This window comes from Lontra canadensis, unplaced genomic scaffold, assembly GCF_010015895.1.
Source record: "Lontra canadensis isolate GAN:19392208 unplaced genomic scaffold, GSC_riverotter_1.0 scaffold53, whole genome shotgun sequence".
Taxonomy (NCBI): domain Eukaryota; kingdom Metazoa; phylum Chordata; class Mammalia; order Carnivora; family Mustelidae; genus Lontra; species Lontra canadensis.
Window position 1 is genome coordinate 12,201,433 of NW_022631047.1, and position 18,817 is coordinate 12,220,249.

At 40.8% G+C, this 18,817-nt stretch overlaps 1 protein-coding gene across 8 annotated transcripts in view; it reads left to right on the top strand.

Annotated features, from left to right (window-relative positions):
* Positions 1-18,817, top strand: part of PARP11 (poly(ADP-ribose) polymerase family member 11) — a 41,862-nt gene that overhangs the window by 18,107 nt on the left and 4,938 nt on the right. For 4 of the 8 annotated variants that reach the window (XM_032874846.1, XM_032874845.1, XM_032874853.1 and 1 more), the window contains exons 2-6: positions 6,310-6,438; positions 7,261-7,381; positions 10,025-10,100; positions 13,359-13,431; positions 13,510-13,640. In XM_032874846.1, coding sequence (XP_032730737.1) covers positions 6,310-6,438; positions 7,261-7,381; positions 10,025-10,100; positions 13,359-13,431; positions 13,510-13,640 — 530 coding nt within the window. Of the gene's footprint in view, positions 1-4,473; positions 4,781-6,309; positions 6,439-7,260; positions 7,382-10,024; positions 10,101-13,358; positions 13,432-13,509; positions 13,641-18,817 lie in introns of all 8 variants that reach the window. The other 4 variants (XM_032874847.1, XM_032874848.1, XM_032874850.1 and 1 more) reach the window with 2 other exon arrangements.

An 18,817-nucleotide genomic window follows, 5' to 3' on the forward strand; every position in this document is an offset into this window, starting at 1 on the left:
CTCGTTTTCACTTGTTTCCAGGTATTTTTAAATTTCTTCTTTAATTTCCTGGTTGACCCACTCATTCTTTAGTAGCATGTTGTTCCATGTAGCATGTACTTCCATGTATTTGTGGTCTTTCCAAATTATTTTCTTGTGGTTGACTTCAAGTTTTATAGCATTGTGGTCAGAAAATAATCATGGTATGATCTCAGTCTTTTATTTATTTATTTTTTAAGGTTGTATTTATTTGACAGAGAGAGAGAGATCACAAGTAGGCAGAGAGGCAGGCAGAGAGAGTGGGGGAAGCAGGCTCCCTGCTGAGCAGAAAGCCCGATGTGGGGCTCAATCCCAGGACCCTGAGATCATGACCTGAGCTGAAGGCAGAGGCTTAACCCACTGAGCCACCCAGATGCACCTGATCTCAATCTTTTTGTACTTCTTAAGGCCTGATTTGTGACACGTATGTGATCTATTCTGGAGAATATCCCACGTGCACTTGAAAAGAATGTATATGCTGCTGCTTTAGGATGGAATGAAGTCCATCTGGTCCAGTGTGTCATTCGAAGCCATTGTTTCCTTATTGATTTTCTGCTTAGATGATCTGTCCACTGCTGTAAGTGGGGTGTTAAAGTCCCCTGTTATTATTGTATTATTACAATGAGTTCCTTTATGTTTGTTATTGTTTTATGTATTGGTGGGGTGTTCTCAAGTTGGGGACATAAATGTTTAAAATTGTTAGATTTTCCTGTTGGATGAACCCCTTTGTTATGATATAGTGCCCTTCCTCATTTCTTATTACAGTCTTTGCTTTAAAATCTAGTTTGTCTTACATAAGAACGGCTGCTCTGGCTTTCTTTTGATGTGCATTAGCATGATAAATGGTTCTCCATCCTCTCACTTTCAATCTACAGGTGTCTTTAGGTCTAAAATGAGTCTCTTGTAGACAGCATATAGATTGGTCTTGGTTTTTTATCCATTCCAAAACCCTGTGTCTTTTTTTTTTTTTTAAGATTATATTGGGGTACCTGGGTGGCTCAGTGGGTTAAAGCCTCTGCCTTCAGCTCAGGTCATGATCCCAGGGTCCTGGGATCAAGCTCCTCTCTGCTTAGCAGGGAACCTGCTTCCCCCGTCTCTCTCTGCCTGCCTCTCTGCCTACTTGTGACCTCTGTCTGTCAAATAAATAAATAATATTAAAAATAATTTTTTTTTATTTATTTGACACAGAGAGAGAGATGGTAAGAGAGGGAACACAAGCAGAGGGAGTGGGAGAGGGAGAAACAGTCCTCCTGCTGAGCTGGGAGCCCCATGTGGGGCTCAATCCCAGAACCTTGGAATCTTGACTTGAGCAGAAGGCAGATGCTTAACGACCAAGCTACCCGGGTGCCCCACCCTATGTCTTTTTATTGGAGCAGTCCATTTACTTTCAGAGTGATTATTGAAAGTTAGGAATTTAGTACCATTGTGTTACCTGTAAAGTTGTTGTTTCTGGTGATGTTCTCTGTTTCTTTCTAGTCTGTTGCTTTTGGTCCCCACCCTCCCCACTACCTCAAAGAGTGCCCTTTAATATTTCTTGCAGGGCTGGTTTAGTGGTCACAGATTCCTTTAATTTTTGTTTGTCTGAGAAACTCTATCTCTCCTTCTTTTCTGAATGACAGCCTTGCTGGATAGAGTATTCTTAGCTGCATATTTTTCCCATTCAGAACGTTGAATATGTCATGGCACTCTTTTATGTCCTGCCAAGTGTGGAGAGAGCTGTAGCTAACTTCATTTGTTTACCCTTGTAAGTTAGAGACTTCTTTTCTCTTGATGGTTTTAGGATTTTTTTTCCTTATTTCTATATTTTGCAAGTTTTACGGTATGTCTTGGTGTTGGCCTGCTTTTGTTGATTTTGATGGGAATTCTCTGTGCCTCCTGGATTTATATGTCCATTTTCTTCCCCAGATTAGGGAAGTTTTTGGCTATAATTTGCTCAAATAAAACTTCTGCCCCCTTTTCTCTCTCTTCTTCTATGAGTCCTGTGATACAAATGTTACTATGCTTTATAGAATCATTGAGTTCCCTAAGTCTACATTTGTGATCCAATATTTATCGTTCCCTCTTCTTTTCAGCTTTATTATTTTCCATAATTTTATCTTTTATATCACTTATTCATTCCTCTGCTTTTTCCATCCTTGTGGTCATTACATCCAGTCAGTTTCTCATCTCAGTTGTAGCATTTTTTTTTTTTTAATTTTGGCCTAACTAGTTTTTAGGTCTTTTATCTCTGCAGTAAGGGACTCCCTGGTGTCTTCTGTGCTTTTCACAAGGCCAGCTACTATCCTTATGATTGTTGTTTTAAATTGTGGATCAGGCATATTACTTATATCTGTTTTAATTAGATCGCTGACCATGACTGGCCATGTTCTTTCTTTTGAGATGAATTCCTCCATCTTGGCATTTTGTCTAGGTCTCTGTCTTCTTCTGTGTGTCAGGAAAGCCTGTTATGTTTCCTGTTCCTGAGAGTAATAGCTTTATGGAGAAGAAATCGTATAGTGTCCAGTGCCTGGTGCTTCAGGAAGTGTCTGGTGTGTGCTGCATGCACTCTGCTGCTGTATTTTGGCTGTTCTATCCTTCAGGCCAGTTGTCTGCAGAGGCTCTCCTTGCATGCCGTGGGCAGTGTTTGGACCTTGTCAGAGTGTGGCAAGTTTTAACTAGGCATGCTCCGGTCTGCTCGTTAAAAGAGGCCAGATCCTATTTCTTCCAGAGCTGGAGCTTTGCAATGCTCAGTGGTCAGGAGACTTGGTGGCTGTGGGAGTTTCTCCTAGTCTTCCTGGGGACTAGCCTACTGCTCTGGCTCGCAAGCGCACTTGCCCTAGTAAAGAAGCACCTGCAGAGTGCAGAGGAGCAGGGCTTGGTGTAGGCAGTTTAGGCTGTCACTGTTGGTGCTGTGCTGCTTACCAAGGTTAGTTTATGCGTAGGGGTGGGAAAGGGAAATTGTGCCAGTCCTCTCCCCCCGCCCCAGGAGAGGGGAATTTGTGCCTGCAGCTGTCTGGAAAGCCCTCTCAGAAAAGCCTACAGTCTCTCCTCCTGTGTCCCAGGTGTCCCTCACATCCCTGCCTTCATCCTGTTGTGTCCGGTCCATCTGCCCACATGGCTGCACGGTGCACCTGTCTGTAATCAGCGATGCCAGCTGAGTTTTAAAACTCCAAACTTTAGGGATCTGGTGTGACACAGACCTATGTTGGCCTCTGGGGGAGGGTCTTGCCACACTGTTGCTGGTGCTGGTTTGTCCCTGGAGGGCGGTCGCATGAATGCTCAGGAGCTTGGAGTTTAGAGTAAAGTGCAGCAAAAAGCCAGGATCCAGATTAGCTGCGCTCGGCAGGTGTCTGTGCCCCTATGCTAATGAACAGGACAGTGTAATGGTGCCTGCCAGCTCTTTTGTCCCCTGCAGGGCAATGTCAGATCTCCCAGATTCACTCCAAGAGGGGCAGCCATCTCTTCCAGTGCATCCCAGGGGAATCTCAGATCATGTTTGCTTTCAGGCCTCTACCCTCCTCCACAGGAGTACCGCAGTACCTGCTGGGTTCCATGCTGTCCATGGCGAGGACTTCTAAACCTTCAGTCTTTGGGCCCTGCTAGTTGTAAAAACTCAAAATAATCAGCTCTCTCATTTTCCCAGTCGGTGGTTTTGGGGAAGTGTGTTCCTTGTGCAGTTCCCTGTGTGCTCTCTCTCACCTCTCTCTGTGACTAGGGCTCTCTCCCCGCTGCAGCACCCATGATCTGTTTCTCCCCCAGATTATGTCTCCACACTTCTTACCCTCCACAGTGTGTCCTCTTCTCTCCCTGTAGTATGCAGTTTGTTCTGTCAGTTCTCAGATTGATTTCTTGGGTGTTTAGAATGATTTGATATTTATCTAGCTATGTTCAAGGGAGGAGACAAACCTGGGGTCCTTCTACTACTCTGCCATTTTAACTCACTGGCTGACTCTATGATTGTAGACGAAATAATTGCATTTTTTTCTGCTTCGTTTTCCCCCTAACTATAATTGGAGGATAGTGACTTCTCCTGCACGTTGGGCTATGGAAGACAAAAAGTTTTATAGAATTTGAAGTGTTTTAGAAATGTTCTATATGGGGCACTTTTCTATAGTACTACCTTCTCCAAAATAGTGATAAATATGAGTCTGTCCTAAGTCCAACCCAAAGCTATTTATGACGGGAAGTTCTGGAAGGACTTTGGTAAAATACTATACTTGTAACCTGGCTTAAATTATGATCTTAGGGACAGTGTGACATAGCAAAGCACACACGATATGTGCATACTGTATAAAGGGTGTTTTCTATTTCCTATTTCTTGTTTTCATTTCCCTTTTCTGGTAGAGAAAAGATAGAACTTATAAGCCAAATGTTTATCTTCACTATTACCTTTAAACTCAACCTTCCACATTTGGGGAATTATTTTCAGAAGAACAAATAAACTAAGGTTTTTCTTGCTTTCTTTCTTTCTCGCAGTAAAATGGCCCAACAATGTGAACAGTATGAACAATAATAGAAGGAAGAGCTGGAGTTGTGAACAGTTAACCTGGACAACTGATCTTAAATTTCAAATTACTGCCTTTATTTTCTGATTAAAAAGTAGAAGGCAAATAGTGGGTCCTATACCTGAAGCTCTTGATCCTAGAGTGTTCTATTTTTCATTTCTTAGCCACCAATCAACTTTAAAACATGAAGGAAAAATCCAGAAAATAATCATAAAGCATTCCTTGGAGAAGTTTCCAAACATGAATAAAATATAACAAGCCCCCTTCATTGAGCTCAGGTACTGTACTTAGCACTTTACTGCATTATCTCACTCATTTCTAACAATGGCCCAATGAGGAAGGAGTCTTTAATCTCTATTTTGTGAAGAGGAAACTGTGTCCTAGATACAGTAATTAGGAAGTTATGCTAGGTTACACAGCTTCTGGAAACAGGATGGACCATTTTAAGTAATGAAATTTAAAGCAATTATTTTCTAAATTACCTAAATAGTGTACATTCTTTATAAAAGGAAAGAAGATGTAAGAAATAAAATTTTTTAAAAATCACCAATAACTCTGTGTGTGTGTGTGTGTGTGTGTGTGTGTGTGTGTGTGTATGTAGATAAAGAATAAGTGATAGTGTTGGTTAACCCTGGAGAAGGAAAGTGAGAAGATACCAGAAAGGAAGGGATGGTCAAAAACGTGGTTACATTTATCTAGAATGTTTCGACTTTTTGCACAGGGACTGTTTTCATATATCAGTTGTGCAAATTTAATTTATTTAAAAGCCCTGAAGGAATGAGGACACATTCCAGAAAAAGTTAATCATCTTTGACTAACCTCATCACCCCTTTTCTGGTGACCCTCTCTTCATCACAGTCTCTACTCAAGAATGTTTATTTTCAAAGATAGTGTGGACATGAGTTACTTGATATAGGGAAGATTGTAGGATTGTTGATAATGAAGCATAAGGCAGTATACTATGGCAGTTACAGGCACAGACTCAATCCAAACTGCCTGTGTTTGGGTCCTGGCTTCTGTATTGTATGATCTCTCTGTGCTCCAGTTTCCTCATTTATAAATTTGGGATAATAATACCTATCTAACTGGGTTGTCTTGAGTCCTAAATGAGTTATTATCTGTACAGCACTTAGTGCCTGGCACATTGTAAGAGGCAGGTAAGTGTTACTACAATCATTATTGTTATCCTGACACTCAGAAAAAACTATGATAAACTGTTGTATATCCATCCAGACTTTTTATCTGTATGTGTGTACATATACACATATAGACATGTACATACACATGCATTCATGTATGCGTGAATTTTTTATGAAAATTGGATCATACCATTTCTATTTATTGTAACCTTTTTTTGTATTCAACACTATAGATTATAAACATCTTTCCATGCCATGGAATAATGAAAGTTTAAAACAAATCTAAGGTGTATTTGGTCTTAACGAGCTGTGATAGCATGGATTCTTTTGATCGAATGTGTGGACATATGATAAGACAGAAATTTCTTGGCACTATATTGAAAATCTAGAGTGCTTATAGATATTGACACAGCTTATTTTAAATGGTTGAGTGGGCATTGATATATCTTACCTGAGAGTATTATTATTTGTCTTATTTGTTAAGCAGTGATATTATATTCAGCCTTCGTAAATGTTTATCTTCAGAGTCAATATGCCAGAGAGAATTTCAAAGGGTCACTGTGGGAAGGACACTTGGAAGATAGTACTTTGTAGGAAGAAAAATGATGTCTAAAAAATACATTGGTTATTAAGAAAAGTATTTCTACTGCTTCTTTCTGGCTTTTCAGGAGATGTTTCACAAAGCGGAAGAATTCTTACCCAAGCGGACGGATAGTGAGATGGACGAGATGGACACGTCGGACACCCAGTGGGGCTGGTTTTACCTGGCGGAGTGTGGGAAGTGGCATATGTTTCAGGTACCTCCTTTCTAGAACCTACCAGATGGGTTTCCGGTCCACTTAGCGCCACCTTGCTGCTGCACAGTGTGCCAGTGCAGACCCTGAAGGACATCCAGCCTTAAGGACATCAGACAGCTTGACTAAAAGAAAAATGAGAAATCCTTTTCCTTTTCGTTTCCCCAGGTTTTTGTCAGTCACGTATTTAGAAGAAGCAGTGCGCGATCACTGCAGGTACAGAGGGCCAGTGTGACTGAGTTGGGTAGTGTCATTACAGCCGAGCAACTCCGAGTTGCATTTGGTGGGAAAGAAGGGGAAGAGAGCAAGCCCATGTTAAGCATCTTGTGTCTGCCGGGTATTATGTTAGACGCCACAGGTACCTTTTCTCCTTTAGCCTCCCAGCAGCTCCAAAGCCCTGTCTCACAGTCAAAGAGACTGAATTGAAACTCAGAAAAGGTCACAGAATCCATCCTGAGTCACATGCAGCTAGTGAATCTGAATCCAAACTCAAAAGCTTGTGGTCCTCTTTTACTTCCAAGCCTACTTAAAGATTTCATTTGAGCCAGTGAGGAAGTTGTAATTATTATAATAATTTGCAAAAGTTGTATCAACTTGGGAAGAGGAATTCGAAGCAGTTGCTGGAGTGTCTTTGCTGGAAATCCTGACACTGTTTTGCACACGCTGGCTTAGCTGTGATTCTCCCTGTGTGTGGGGACTAGAGCAGGTGATCAGTCACTTCCCCTTGTCGCTCCATTCTCTGTCTCTGTGACCACAGAACCACCTCTGTGGCCAAGCCATTGATGTGAACAGCTGGTAAATGAAACTTTCTGGTTTGTCTTAAAGCCGGATACCAACATTCAGTGTTCAGTTAGCAGTGAAGATATCGAAAAAAGCTTCAAAACAAACCCTTGTGGCTCCATTTCTTTTACTACTTCCAAATTCAGCTACAAGATAGACTTTGCAGGTATGTTTTTTTCCCTAATAGTTGTGTGTTTTTAGTATATTGATATGGTAAAATCTACAGTTCTGAAGATGAGATTTAGTTGATATATTTGTAAGCAGTGAAGTAAATCCTTTTTGTCATACACAGAAATCTCTCTATAAAAATTCAAGATTTAAAATCTTGAGCAACATGACCTTTTATAAAGGAGTATTTGAATGCTTATCGATACTAATGTATGTGGAGATTGTTGTATATTTTGAATTTATGTAACACTTCTAAGGAACACGAAACACTTTTTAGCTGTTTTTTTCATCATCAGCCTTTTGAAATAGCTGGGAATCTTTTTATTTTAAGGATCAATCTGAGAGGTTAGTAACACTAGCTGGTGATGGTTTGAAGACAAAAGTTCAGCTGAAGGACAGAAAACTATTTCTTTAATGGACATTGCCTTCTATCATTTTCTGATTTCATTGTCTCTTTCACAGAATAGCTAGCTAATCTGGAAATCAGCCCCACTTTGGATTTCATCCATGATATATGGGCGTGGTTTTAGGTATCCCATGAGAAACCTGTAGAATTCAACTCTTTCATTTTCAAGCTGGTAGTTTCAGCTGTTGGTTGCATAGAGACATAGAACACCTGGATGGGGAGGATTTTTTTTTTTTTTTAAGATTTTATTTTTAAAGTAATTTCTACACCCAATGTTGGGCTCGAACTCCAAGGTCAAGGGGTCATATGCTCTACTGACTGAACCAGCCAGGCACCCCAGGGAGGCTTTCTTAATAAAGCGTATTTTGGCTGCTGCATGGCTCAGTCCTCTAGCTGTTGCATCCCAGCTTCTATGAGCAGTATCGTTATGACACAGTTAGTAGTGTGTTGTGGTGCAGTAGGATGGCGAAGCCTTCGGAAATCTCCTTGGAGGAGCTAAGACCCAGAAATGGTGAAAGGGTTTTGTCCAGTAAGAGGTTGATGCAACCAAATCACTGATGATTATTGTCTCCCCCGAAGCTTGTTTGATTAGCAAGAGTTACATTTTAATATATTCTTACTGCTGACTAGCCATCACTTTTTTTTATGACATTAGGCAAATAAATTGCCTTTAAGGGACCCTGATATTTGTCTTTTGGCCTCAGTTGAGACAGAAGGCGTCTGTTAGACCTTTTAGACATTTTATGTACAAGTGCCTGTTGGAAGCAATACGGAGACACCATGATATGCACACACCAGGCTGCATGACAAGGATAAACTTTATCAAAGCATTCGCTAGATAATTCAACAAGCCACATCTTTCTGAAAGAGTAACTTTTAGTAAATGAGATTGTAGGGAGAGCTTTCTCCCAAACAATGCTGTTTATTAAAAAAAAAAGTCTTTATCAAAGAATAAGAGTCACATATAATCATTCAATTTCACCAACCCTCATATAATGATACTACATCAAAGTTACAGGTACCAGCATTTAACGTGTGCTATTTGTAAAATTAGCCCCAGCCATTCAGCCACAAGCCAACTCAGGTGCTCTAGATAAAAATGGTAAAACAGAAACTCAGAGTGAGCTGCTTTAAGATGCCACCACAGGCTTTGCTCCCTGTGCTGAGATGATCTTGCTTTTTCCTGCATAGTGGTGATGCCATTGTGGGCAGAACCTAAGAGAATCTAGAAAGGGAAGAACAGACTTCATACCTTATAGCCTTTGCCTGGATGGGCGAGCCTCTTTATTTTGGAATGAAATGATGCTAGTTAGATAAGACAGAGGGACTAGCATCTCACATTAAGCCTCAATTCTTAGCTTAGTGGGAACAAAGAAATGGACCTGGTGCTAGTGCCATAGCTAAAGCACAGAAGAGAGAGGGAAATGACATCTTCAGTTAGTTAATTAGACTTTTATCACTAGAATCTCTAACAAGTATATATTGCATCTAGCGGGTTTTCTATTTTTTGGTTTGGGTATACAATTTAGAGAGAAGGCAAGAAATGTACCAGTTTTTGGAATTCTGTGAATTGTGTAAGTTCTGTGGTGGTAACAGATCTTTTTACCGTTCCCCAAATTTTTGGAGAAATCAAAGTACACTTTCTCCTAATAAACCAACCAAAAGATTTGTTTCTGTAATTTCATTCTCTTCCGATGACTCTTCGTTTTCCAAAGTTTGGAATTCTGGCACTGTAGCCTCTGCTTATGGACAGTGGGATACAGAAAGGAGTGGGCCCTGCCTACTGAGCTGCAGGAGCCCAACACCCTGTGTGTGAGCGCAGATCATGCCATGAAGCCCCACTCCCTGAGTAGCACTTTTTTTTTTAAAGAGATTTTATTTATTCATCTGACAGAGAGAGGGAGCACAAGCAGGGGGAGGGGCAGAGGGAGAGGAAGAAGCAGACTCCCCGTTGAGCAGGGAGCCTAATGTGGGGCTCGATCCCAGGACCCTGGGACCATGGCCTGAGCCGAAGGCAGATGCTTAACTGACTGAGCCACCCAGGCACCTCCTGAATAGCACTTTTATGTCGTGGTAAATAGATATGGTGAGATGTCCTTGATAGACTGTGCCTGTCAGCTCCTCCCCAAGCCCCAAGGTTCCCCATCGCCAGGTGGTGTGGCTACACATCTTCGTGACTGTTTACAGCACAATATGTTCCTACCACTTACCTAATATCTTTGTCTTTGTATACAGAAATGAAGCAAATGAATCTCGTCACTGGAAAACAGCGCTTAATAAAAAGAGCCCCCTTTTCTATCAGTGCTTTCAGGTATTGTAAAGAGAATAGGGGTAGAAAGAGTGGGCTTTTCTCCTCTTTCTTAGTATTTGACAGAGGAACAAATAGTCTGAAAATGTCTGGGTAGGTTATTTCATGATCTTGATACTGCTCTTTCTGTTACTGAAATTCACAATGGTTGATGAACTAACAATGTGATTATTTTCTGTCCTTTTTTCCTTCCCTGTGTCCTCTTCATTTCCTTGTATATTTTGACATGTTTTCATTTCTTTAGGACAGTTACGTAATGCCACATGGTCTCCGCTACAAGTCCTTGAAATAGCTTACTGAAGTAGGCTTGAATTAACTTGCAAATACTCTGACAGAACCATCCAGTCATGCGGGCCATAAATCCTAGGCAGTTGCCTATTTTGTCTCTACCTCCACTTATCCCCACTGGGGGACTCCTGGGAGTGATTTCCAATCTGTCGTGACCAAAGGAGGCCTGCAGGAGGGGCCAGAGCAGCAGGCTAACAGCACGGCTCTCTGCTCCCGGGGCTGGTTGCACATTTTCCTTTTTTCTCTCACTGGCTGCACACAGCCTGAAAAGAGAGGCAGAGATGCCAGAAGAGAATGTGTGTTTGTTATTCATGTGAATGAAAGTGACGGGGAAAATCTTAGAGCATACCTCCTATTTTCTGCCCAAGTGAATATTGATATCCCTGCTGTTGAAAGAATATAGAATCAATCAGAAAAAAAAAAATGCTAGCGTGTGAATTAGAGGGGATACATACTCCTTTGCTCTTCCCAGGGAGATATTCTAAAAGCATTAGAGTAAGGAAAGAAATGCTTTAAGTTTTTATCCGTTTGTTTCTTAAGACCTTTGGCTTATATTTTAGCATCATGATTTAAATGTTATTTAGGTACTTATAGAATGAATGCCCTAGTACTTCTATGGAATATGGAGAATATATTATTTTCTTACCAGCCACATCATATCTTTATTCTTGAGTATGAGGAATATAATAAAGAAATTACTTAGCTTCCGAGAGTGTGTAATCTGGGTGAAAAATGAGATATAATCATGGAAAATGTTAGTGAAATTGTACGTTATTATTTCTGGTGTACTTTGGTGGGGAGAAGCAGCACACTATGGGGTCGAGCACTTTGTTCTGTCACGGACTATAGAAGCCAGGAGAGGGAGAGAATAACCAGAATGGAAGATAATAAGCCAGGTAATGATAGAGGGGGAACAGTTAGGTAGGCTACAGTAGAGCAAGGAGTAAAGCAAGTGACCATTGATACAGATATATTCATTTGTGGCAGGAATATATCAAGCATGTGTTACATGCAAGGGGAGTGGTTTATATTTCCTACTGGCAAGGAAATTACAATTAATTAAGGCTATGGGGTACATAAAAATTAGGAAAAAAAACTTTTCCAAGGCTAGAAGATATTTCAGGGAAAGTAAAAAACAAAACAAAACAAAAACCCCTGAAAAACAACCAGAAGAACAAAACAAAAACAAAAACAAAACACAAACACTGGGAAAAGTACTGACGCTCTTACCTTCAAGGGCTCATCTCTGTAATATCTGAATCTCTGAGTAGAAGACCTACAACCCATTAGAAACCTATGACCTCACTCATTATAAGAGATCTACAAATTATACCAGACTATTTATTTTATTTTATTTTTAAAGATTTTATTTTATTAGAGAGTGAGAGAGAGAGCACGAGAGGGGAGAAGGTCAGAGGGAGAAGCAGACTCCCCATGGAGCTGGGAGCCCAATGTGGGAGCTGATCCTGGAACTCCAGGATCATGGCCTGAGCCAAAGGCAGTCGCTTAACCAACTGAGCCACCGAGGCGCCCCGATACCAGACTATTTTTTTTTTACTATCAAACTGTCAGAAATTCAAAAGTTTGATAACACCCCTTTTTGGAGAGGTTGTTGGGAAACAGGAATTCTCTCCATTTCTGGTGGTGATAGTAATGAATCCAACGTTTAAGGAGGGCATTGGGCAGTATCTGTCAGAATCCTAAATAAATATGTTCTCTGACCCAGGAATCCCATTTCAAAGATGTTATCCTACAGATGCATTAGTGGATGTGTAAAATGGCAAACGGATAACCTTGTTTTTTGCAGCATTCCTAACAGTAGCAAAAAGTCAAAGACAAGCTAAATACCATCAACAAGGGACCCTTTACAGAAGCGATGGTTTATCTGTACCATAGAATTCTGTGCACCTGCAAAATCAATTGCACTCATTCATTTAACCACCCTGTATGGAGTGTTTCCCCTGGGCCAGGTTCTGTGGTAGGGACGGGGCGTGAGGATACTCTCTACCTACTGATACAGAAGGATCTTTAAGAACATAAAAAGTGGGGAAAAAATGGCTACAAGGAACCTGTTTTTGCTATCATTTGTGTAAAAATTTGGTTTGTGATAACCTAAAGAAGTCTGAAAGAATAATACCCCGAAGTCTAAAAAAACCTGATTAATTATAGCTAGGGCAAGAGGTGACAATCAGAAGAAACTGTTCACTGTCTGCTTCTTCATACATACTCATTTTTAAAACGTATGATTATAGGATCTTTTAAAAAATTACAGTGAGTTTTAAAAAGGAAGCTAAAGACAAGCTTGACATTTATGACTTTCTTCCAGTAATCTCCTGTCCCCAGGAGATGAGTATGTTCTTTTCAGCCTTTTGCCATGAAGCTCTCCAACTTACCATCTTTTTCTGTGTTCCCATCCAGGGCTTCAGCGTGGGGGGCAGGTTTTCAGAGTTTCACTGGTCACACTAGGTGAATTACCAGAGGCTGTGTGAGGGGAAGAGAGGGCAGTCAACAGAGAAGAGTTTAGGTTTGAGTTAGAGCTTGAAGGACATTGAACATATGGCTGAAGAGTTTGGACTTTATTTGATAGGTAATATCAATCTGTTAAAGAGGGGGTTTTTTGAATCAAAGATTTGGTTTTCTTCTTGGAAATGCCTTTATTTAAAATATTCCTTATATTTTAAAGAATTTCTGGCAATTTTAGAAAAACATGACAGAATTAAACAACCATTTTTGAAATTTTGATGTTATTCAAGATTGGCTGTTTTCCATCAAAGTTGTCAATTCAGCACCCAAAACGCAGCACACAGGAGACATTGAGTAAATATTTGAAAATAAAGAACCAAGGGCTTTAGTTAATTGCATTTGTCACAATATCCCAAACATGAAAATTAAGCTTTGGAGAAAAGGTGGAATTAAATCAACCATCATTATCACCAGCGTCTAATACTGTGTTGTGTCTTTTGCCATTTAAAGTTACATCTGTGAAAATGAGGCCATCCCCATGCCCCCACACTGGGAGAATGTGAACACCGACGTGCCCTATCAGGTAAGAGTGGGGCTGGCCAGCGGCCCTGTGTAGGAGCAGAAGGGGCCCCTGTAAAACTATGCAAACTTCTTTTTTCAGCTGGTTCCTTTGCACAGTCAAACACACGAGTATAACGAGGTTGCCAGTCTCTTTGGGAAAACAATGGACCGCGGCAGAATTAAAAGAATCCAGAGAATTCAAAACCTGGACTTGTGGGAGTTCTTCTGCAGGTGAGGTGGCATCTGGCCCTGGCCCTCTCTTTGGCCTCTGAGGCTTCTAGAGTTTTAGAGAAGGCGAAGCGCCAGTGTTGACACGCATTGTCTTTTGGTGGTGGTTGTGCCAACTGTGTGTGTGTCTCAGCGCTCCATGTCACCACGCTCCCTGGGGGACAGGGTGAGGGCTGGTGACAGAGAGCCACCCTGGAGGTCAAGGCCAGGCTCACTTGGAGCACTCTGGCTTTCAAGGGGCAGAGCTCTGCGTCGGGCTGTAGTCAGAAACGGGAGGCAGTTGAGGAAACTGTTCAGGCTTGTTCGCGTGGCTTTGGTTGGCACAGCCCTGTATGTGGACTTAGAAGTCTCTGGAAACATTGTTTATGAATTTTGTTGAATTTTCGGAAAAAGCGATTCCACCATCTTGACTGTAGTCATTTGCTTGCTTTGTTTTGGAGGACATTGTGAAATACACCTTCAAATGTCCTGCTAGGCCCAGTATATGCAATAGATTAAAATCTCAGTTGACTACTTAATTAAGATTGGAACCACCCGTCAGATTGCTTAGTATGTGTTTACCCTAAAAATAAAGCCCATTAGAGAAAACTTAAAGGTGTTGTCCAAATTAACCTGCTGAGCTATATTTTTTAATAATAAATACTATTTAAAACAATGGCTTCCCGAAATATTTTTATTAAATTTATGATACATAATTTCTAATTTTTTAAAATATAGCAGACCTTTTTAAAAAATGTATTTATCTTAGAGACAGAAATCACATGTCCACACATGCCCACAATTGTGGGGGAGGGGCAGAGGGAGAGAATCTTCAAGCAGACTCCCAGCTGAACGCAGAGCCACACGTGGGGCTCTGTCTTAGGACCCATGAGATCATGACCTGAGCCTAAATCACGAGTAGGTCACTAAGCTGACTGAGCTACCCAGGCGCCCCTAAATATGAGCAGACTTTTAATATTTACTCCAGAAAATTTCAAATAATAGAGTCTAATATAATGAATGTAATATATAATATAATGTATCCATCATCCTGACTTAACCTGTTAGGATTTACTGCACATAATCTTTCTCCTTTATTTCTATTATTGTTGTTGCTAAACTATTTCAGAGCAAATCTCAGACCTTAACTCATTTCATTCCCATATACTTGAAAATTAGGCCTAACTTTTGTTTGGTAATGATGCGTGGAGTCCTTTCATGCTTCTGATAAGTAATAATACAGCCCGAGTATATTCCAGTTTTATTGCCATAACAGTTTATGGTAATACAAGGAGTTTTCAGTGTGTATTCTTTACAGTCTTGAGTCTTTGAACCAAGCCAACTTTCATTTCTGACAATAATGAGTTTAACTGAGTGTAGAAGGTTTTATTGGGTTCTTGTTGGATGATCCTTTTATCAAGGAAGATGGAGGCTTCTCTCCCCCTTTAATTTTATCCTCTCATTGAATAAAGTGAGATTTTTCTGAAATGGTCTGATGAAAACTTAATTCATTGTTCTTAATCAGGCCTCTGAAATAGAGTTCAATAATAATTGAACTCATAATTTGAGTTGTCTCAATTCAATCCTAGTGGTAGAATGTACCAGTGAATCCCCTTGTTTAAACATTGTATACTTGGGGATTTTACTGGAAATGGTTTCACTCCGTCAACGCCCTTCGTGATTTTATGTAATGGTGGCCTGCAGGAATCTGTGATGGTAAATGAACCTGTTACCTGCTCTGACAGTAGAAAATATTGGGTCTCATTGTAAGAACAGCCTGTTATTTTGACATCTCCACGAAGAACTAAAATCCTACTCATTCTCATCATCGTGTAACCTCTGACTCACTATACAGGTGGCGAGGCCCACGTGAGTCCCTCAGGCATCTGTTTCCATGTTGTCCAGGCCTTTTTTACTTTTCTCCCCTCTTCCAACAAATATGTTGTAGCACCTAGTTTGTGTCAGATGGTATTCTAGGCACACTTGGGACTTAACAGTGTACAGGACCATAATTTGGACAAGGAGCCAGGCAATTGAAATGAAATAAATTGAAAAGAAAATGAAACTGAATACCAGTGAAAATAAAATGAAAATAAATTGAAATGAAATGAAAGTAAAAATTAAGGGCACCTGGGTGGCTCAGTGGGTTAAGCCTCTGCCTTCGGCTCAGGTCATGATCCCAGGGTCCTGGGATCAAGCCCTGAAACGGGCTCTCTGCTCAGCAGGGAGCCTGCTTCCCCCTTCCCCTGCCTACTTGTGATCGCTCTGTCTCTCTGTCAAATAAATAAATAATTAAAAAATCTTAAAAAAAAAAAGAAAATAAAAATTAAGATGAATGATTAGAGAAGAAGGTAGAAAGGTAGCCAAGAGGCTGCGCATACAGGAGTTTGTAGTAGAGCCATTGAAATGGTCGTGTGATTTTCTTCAGTAGCCTTGCTTGAGTTGGATTGATCCAGAATTGAGGTCAGAGAGTTAGCAGGAGCAGACTGTGCAGGGCCTTATAAATCAAACTGAGGGGTTTGGATTTTTTTTCCTGGACAGTGGAAATCCATTATAGAACATGAAGGAAGAGAATGAGCAATCCAATTTGCATTTTAGAAAAATAATATATCAGGCTATACTGTGGAGAAGGGGTTTAAAGCAGTGGTTCTCAATAAGAAGTTATTTTCCCCACCAGGGGATATTTGGCAATGACTGGAGATGATTAGTTGTCATGTGGTTGGATGGGGAATTAAGACTGGTGTCAGTTGGTTAGTTAGCCCAAAGTGGCACTAGTGTGGAGGTTGAGAAATGTTGATTTGAAGGAGTCACAAGTAGAACCAGGGAGACCAATTTAGGAAATTATTTCAGTAATTAAACCAAGACACATTGTGTGGCCTGAACCAAAGTGGCATCTGCTGTGTTGGAGTGAAGAGGATGGATTTGAGATACTAAGGGTGTAGAATGATGATTGAATATGTTCAGTGGTGTGAGTAAAGAGACAGGAAGGATAACTCCAGAGTTTCTGACTCACTTTGGTTGACTAAAGGAATATGGGCAGGAACAGATTTTGGTCTTTGTCTTTAGGGAGGAATGGGCAGAAGTAGTAGTTGATATATGTGTGATGACTCAGTAGAGTCGTGTAGACTAGAAATAAAGGTTTTGGAATTACTAGAAAATGTGAGGTAGTAGAAGCCATAGAATTGATAAGATGACTAGGGAGTGTATGTAGATTAAGAAAAGAAGAGGACCAGGGGGTGGACAGAGGAAAACTCAAGGTAGAAACTGAGAAGTAACAACCACAGAAGGCAGAAGAAAACCAATAGAAGGTAGAATTAGAAATCAAAGGAAGAAAGTGATTTAAGCAAGTAGGTGTCATCCTCAGGATCACATACAAAAGAGATGCCAAGTAAGATGATACTGAATTTGTCCTTCAGATCTTGCGACATGGTCATTGGTACCCTGGATGAGAGCCATGTTGGTGGAGGCTATGTTAATATTCAGTAATGTAGGCAGCTCTTCTGAGAAGCTTGGCAGTAAAGAAGAAGAGGAATGCGAGAAGTTGGATACTGTGGATTTGGGAAGGGGTCTTCATTTTGTTCTATTATGATTTTTTAAGTTAAAGATGGGAGGGATCTGAACACATGCAAATTATAGTAGGAAAAAACCCAGAGAGGGAGAGTTTAAAGGACAAGAGAAAGGGAGAGGTAATTGATGTATTAAGTCTCCTAAAGAGGTGTGATAGGGTGGAATTCAGACAATATACTAGAATATACAGAAGGAGCTAGACGAGGGTGGCCCAGTCATGTTTATAGATAAGTAGAGGTAGGGGATGAGGAGAGGGGTTACCTTATGGGGTTCCTTCCTGAAACTTTCAGTGTCTTTGGTGAAATAAGTGAGGTAGCCTACAGCGAATGAAGGGTTAGGGAGGTGTAGATAAGAGAGAGATGGGGGAAAGAGGAGATTTGGAATGGCCAGTGTGGAAAATGAGGGAGAAAGAACTAACCTGGGAACCATAGGATTTCCATCAGTGTTGATAGCTTAGCTGGTGTTGGAATATGTGGATTTGGAGTGTAAACCCAGTATGTTCTATGATTTATTTCAGCAGTCCATATTTAAGAGCAGAGAGGGAAAGCAGTTGGATTGATCCAGGGTTGGGAAGGATGGGGCAGCAAGGAATTAAGAGCAGTGAAAGCTGCAATCTCATGAAGAATGTGGATTCAGATGAGAGGTTCTCAGCCCTGGCCACCTAGCAGAATCACCTGCAGAGCTCTTTAACACATGGTGATGTCTGTTGCCCATCCTTGGTGTACTGAATCAGAACCTCTGTGTTCTGACACCTTTGTCTTTAACAAGTTCTGCAAGTGATTCTAATGCTCAGCCAGCATGGAGAACCACTGGTCTAAACCTAGGCAAATGTACCTCGGTCTGGAGCTCAAAGTTATTCCTGTTGCAATTTAGGGCACATGGCAACTTAGTCCTTTTGGCTAGTCCCTGAGAGGGTGGGTAATTTTAAGATATCGTTGAGAAGTGGGTGCTGCCATATTTTCCAGAAGTTCAGAAATGGCTGTCGGGTTGGACCAAGGTGGGCAGAGTCATAAAGAACTTGGTGTGGTTTGAATCCTGTGATATTCCGCAAAGGTTTAGCTACAGCCCAAGAGGTCCCGGAGCTCAAAGTTAGCCTTTCCAGAACCCCAAGATCACAGTATGTCACGAATCTCCACATTTCATAGGTGCCTTAGTAGTTGGTACTAGAATTAACTATGCTGTGGGGATGCAAAGCTTTGCCTACCCTAGCCCACTCTGCCTTCTACCCGGATATATGCCACGTCCAATCCAGTGACTGAGCAGATTTTCAGGGCTCACACTATGAGAGAATCGGGTGAATTTTCAAACCAGAAATTATTCTAATCTGTGCCTGAGAAGTATAATGGTGAATATCCTGATTTTAGAGTGGTTTCTAGTCATTACAGTTGGCGAAGCTTGACCTTAGGAAGATGTATACTAAAATATTTACTTAGAAAAAAAACAGTATAGATTCACCAATGCCCAGCTAAATAAGAGAATTACCATAGTGGTAGATGACCAAGGCCCTAGACAGTATAACTGGGTTTTTTCTACAAAGTGGTTGACAAACATTCTTTTACTGGACGCAAGATAGAGAAATGTATGCTGGGTGATAGTTCAAAGAGAAAAATTAATACCCAGTTAAAAGTCTTGGG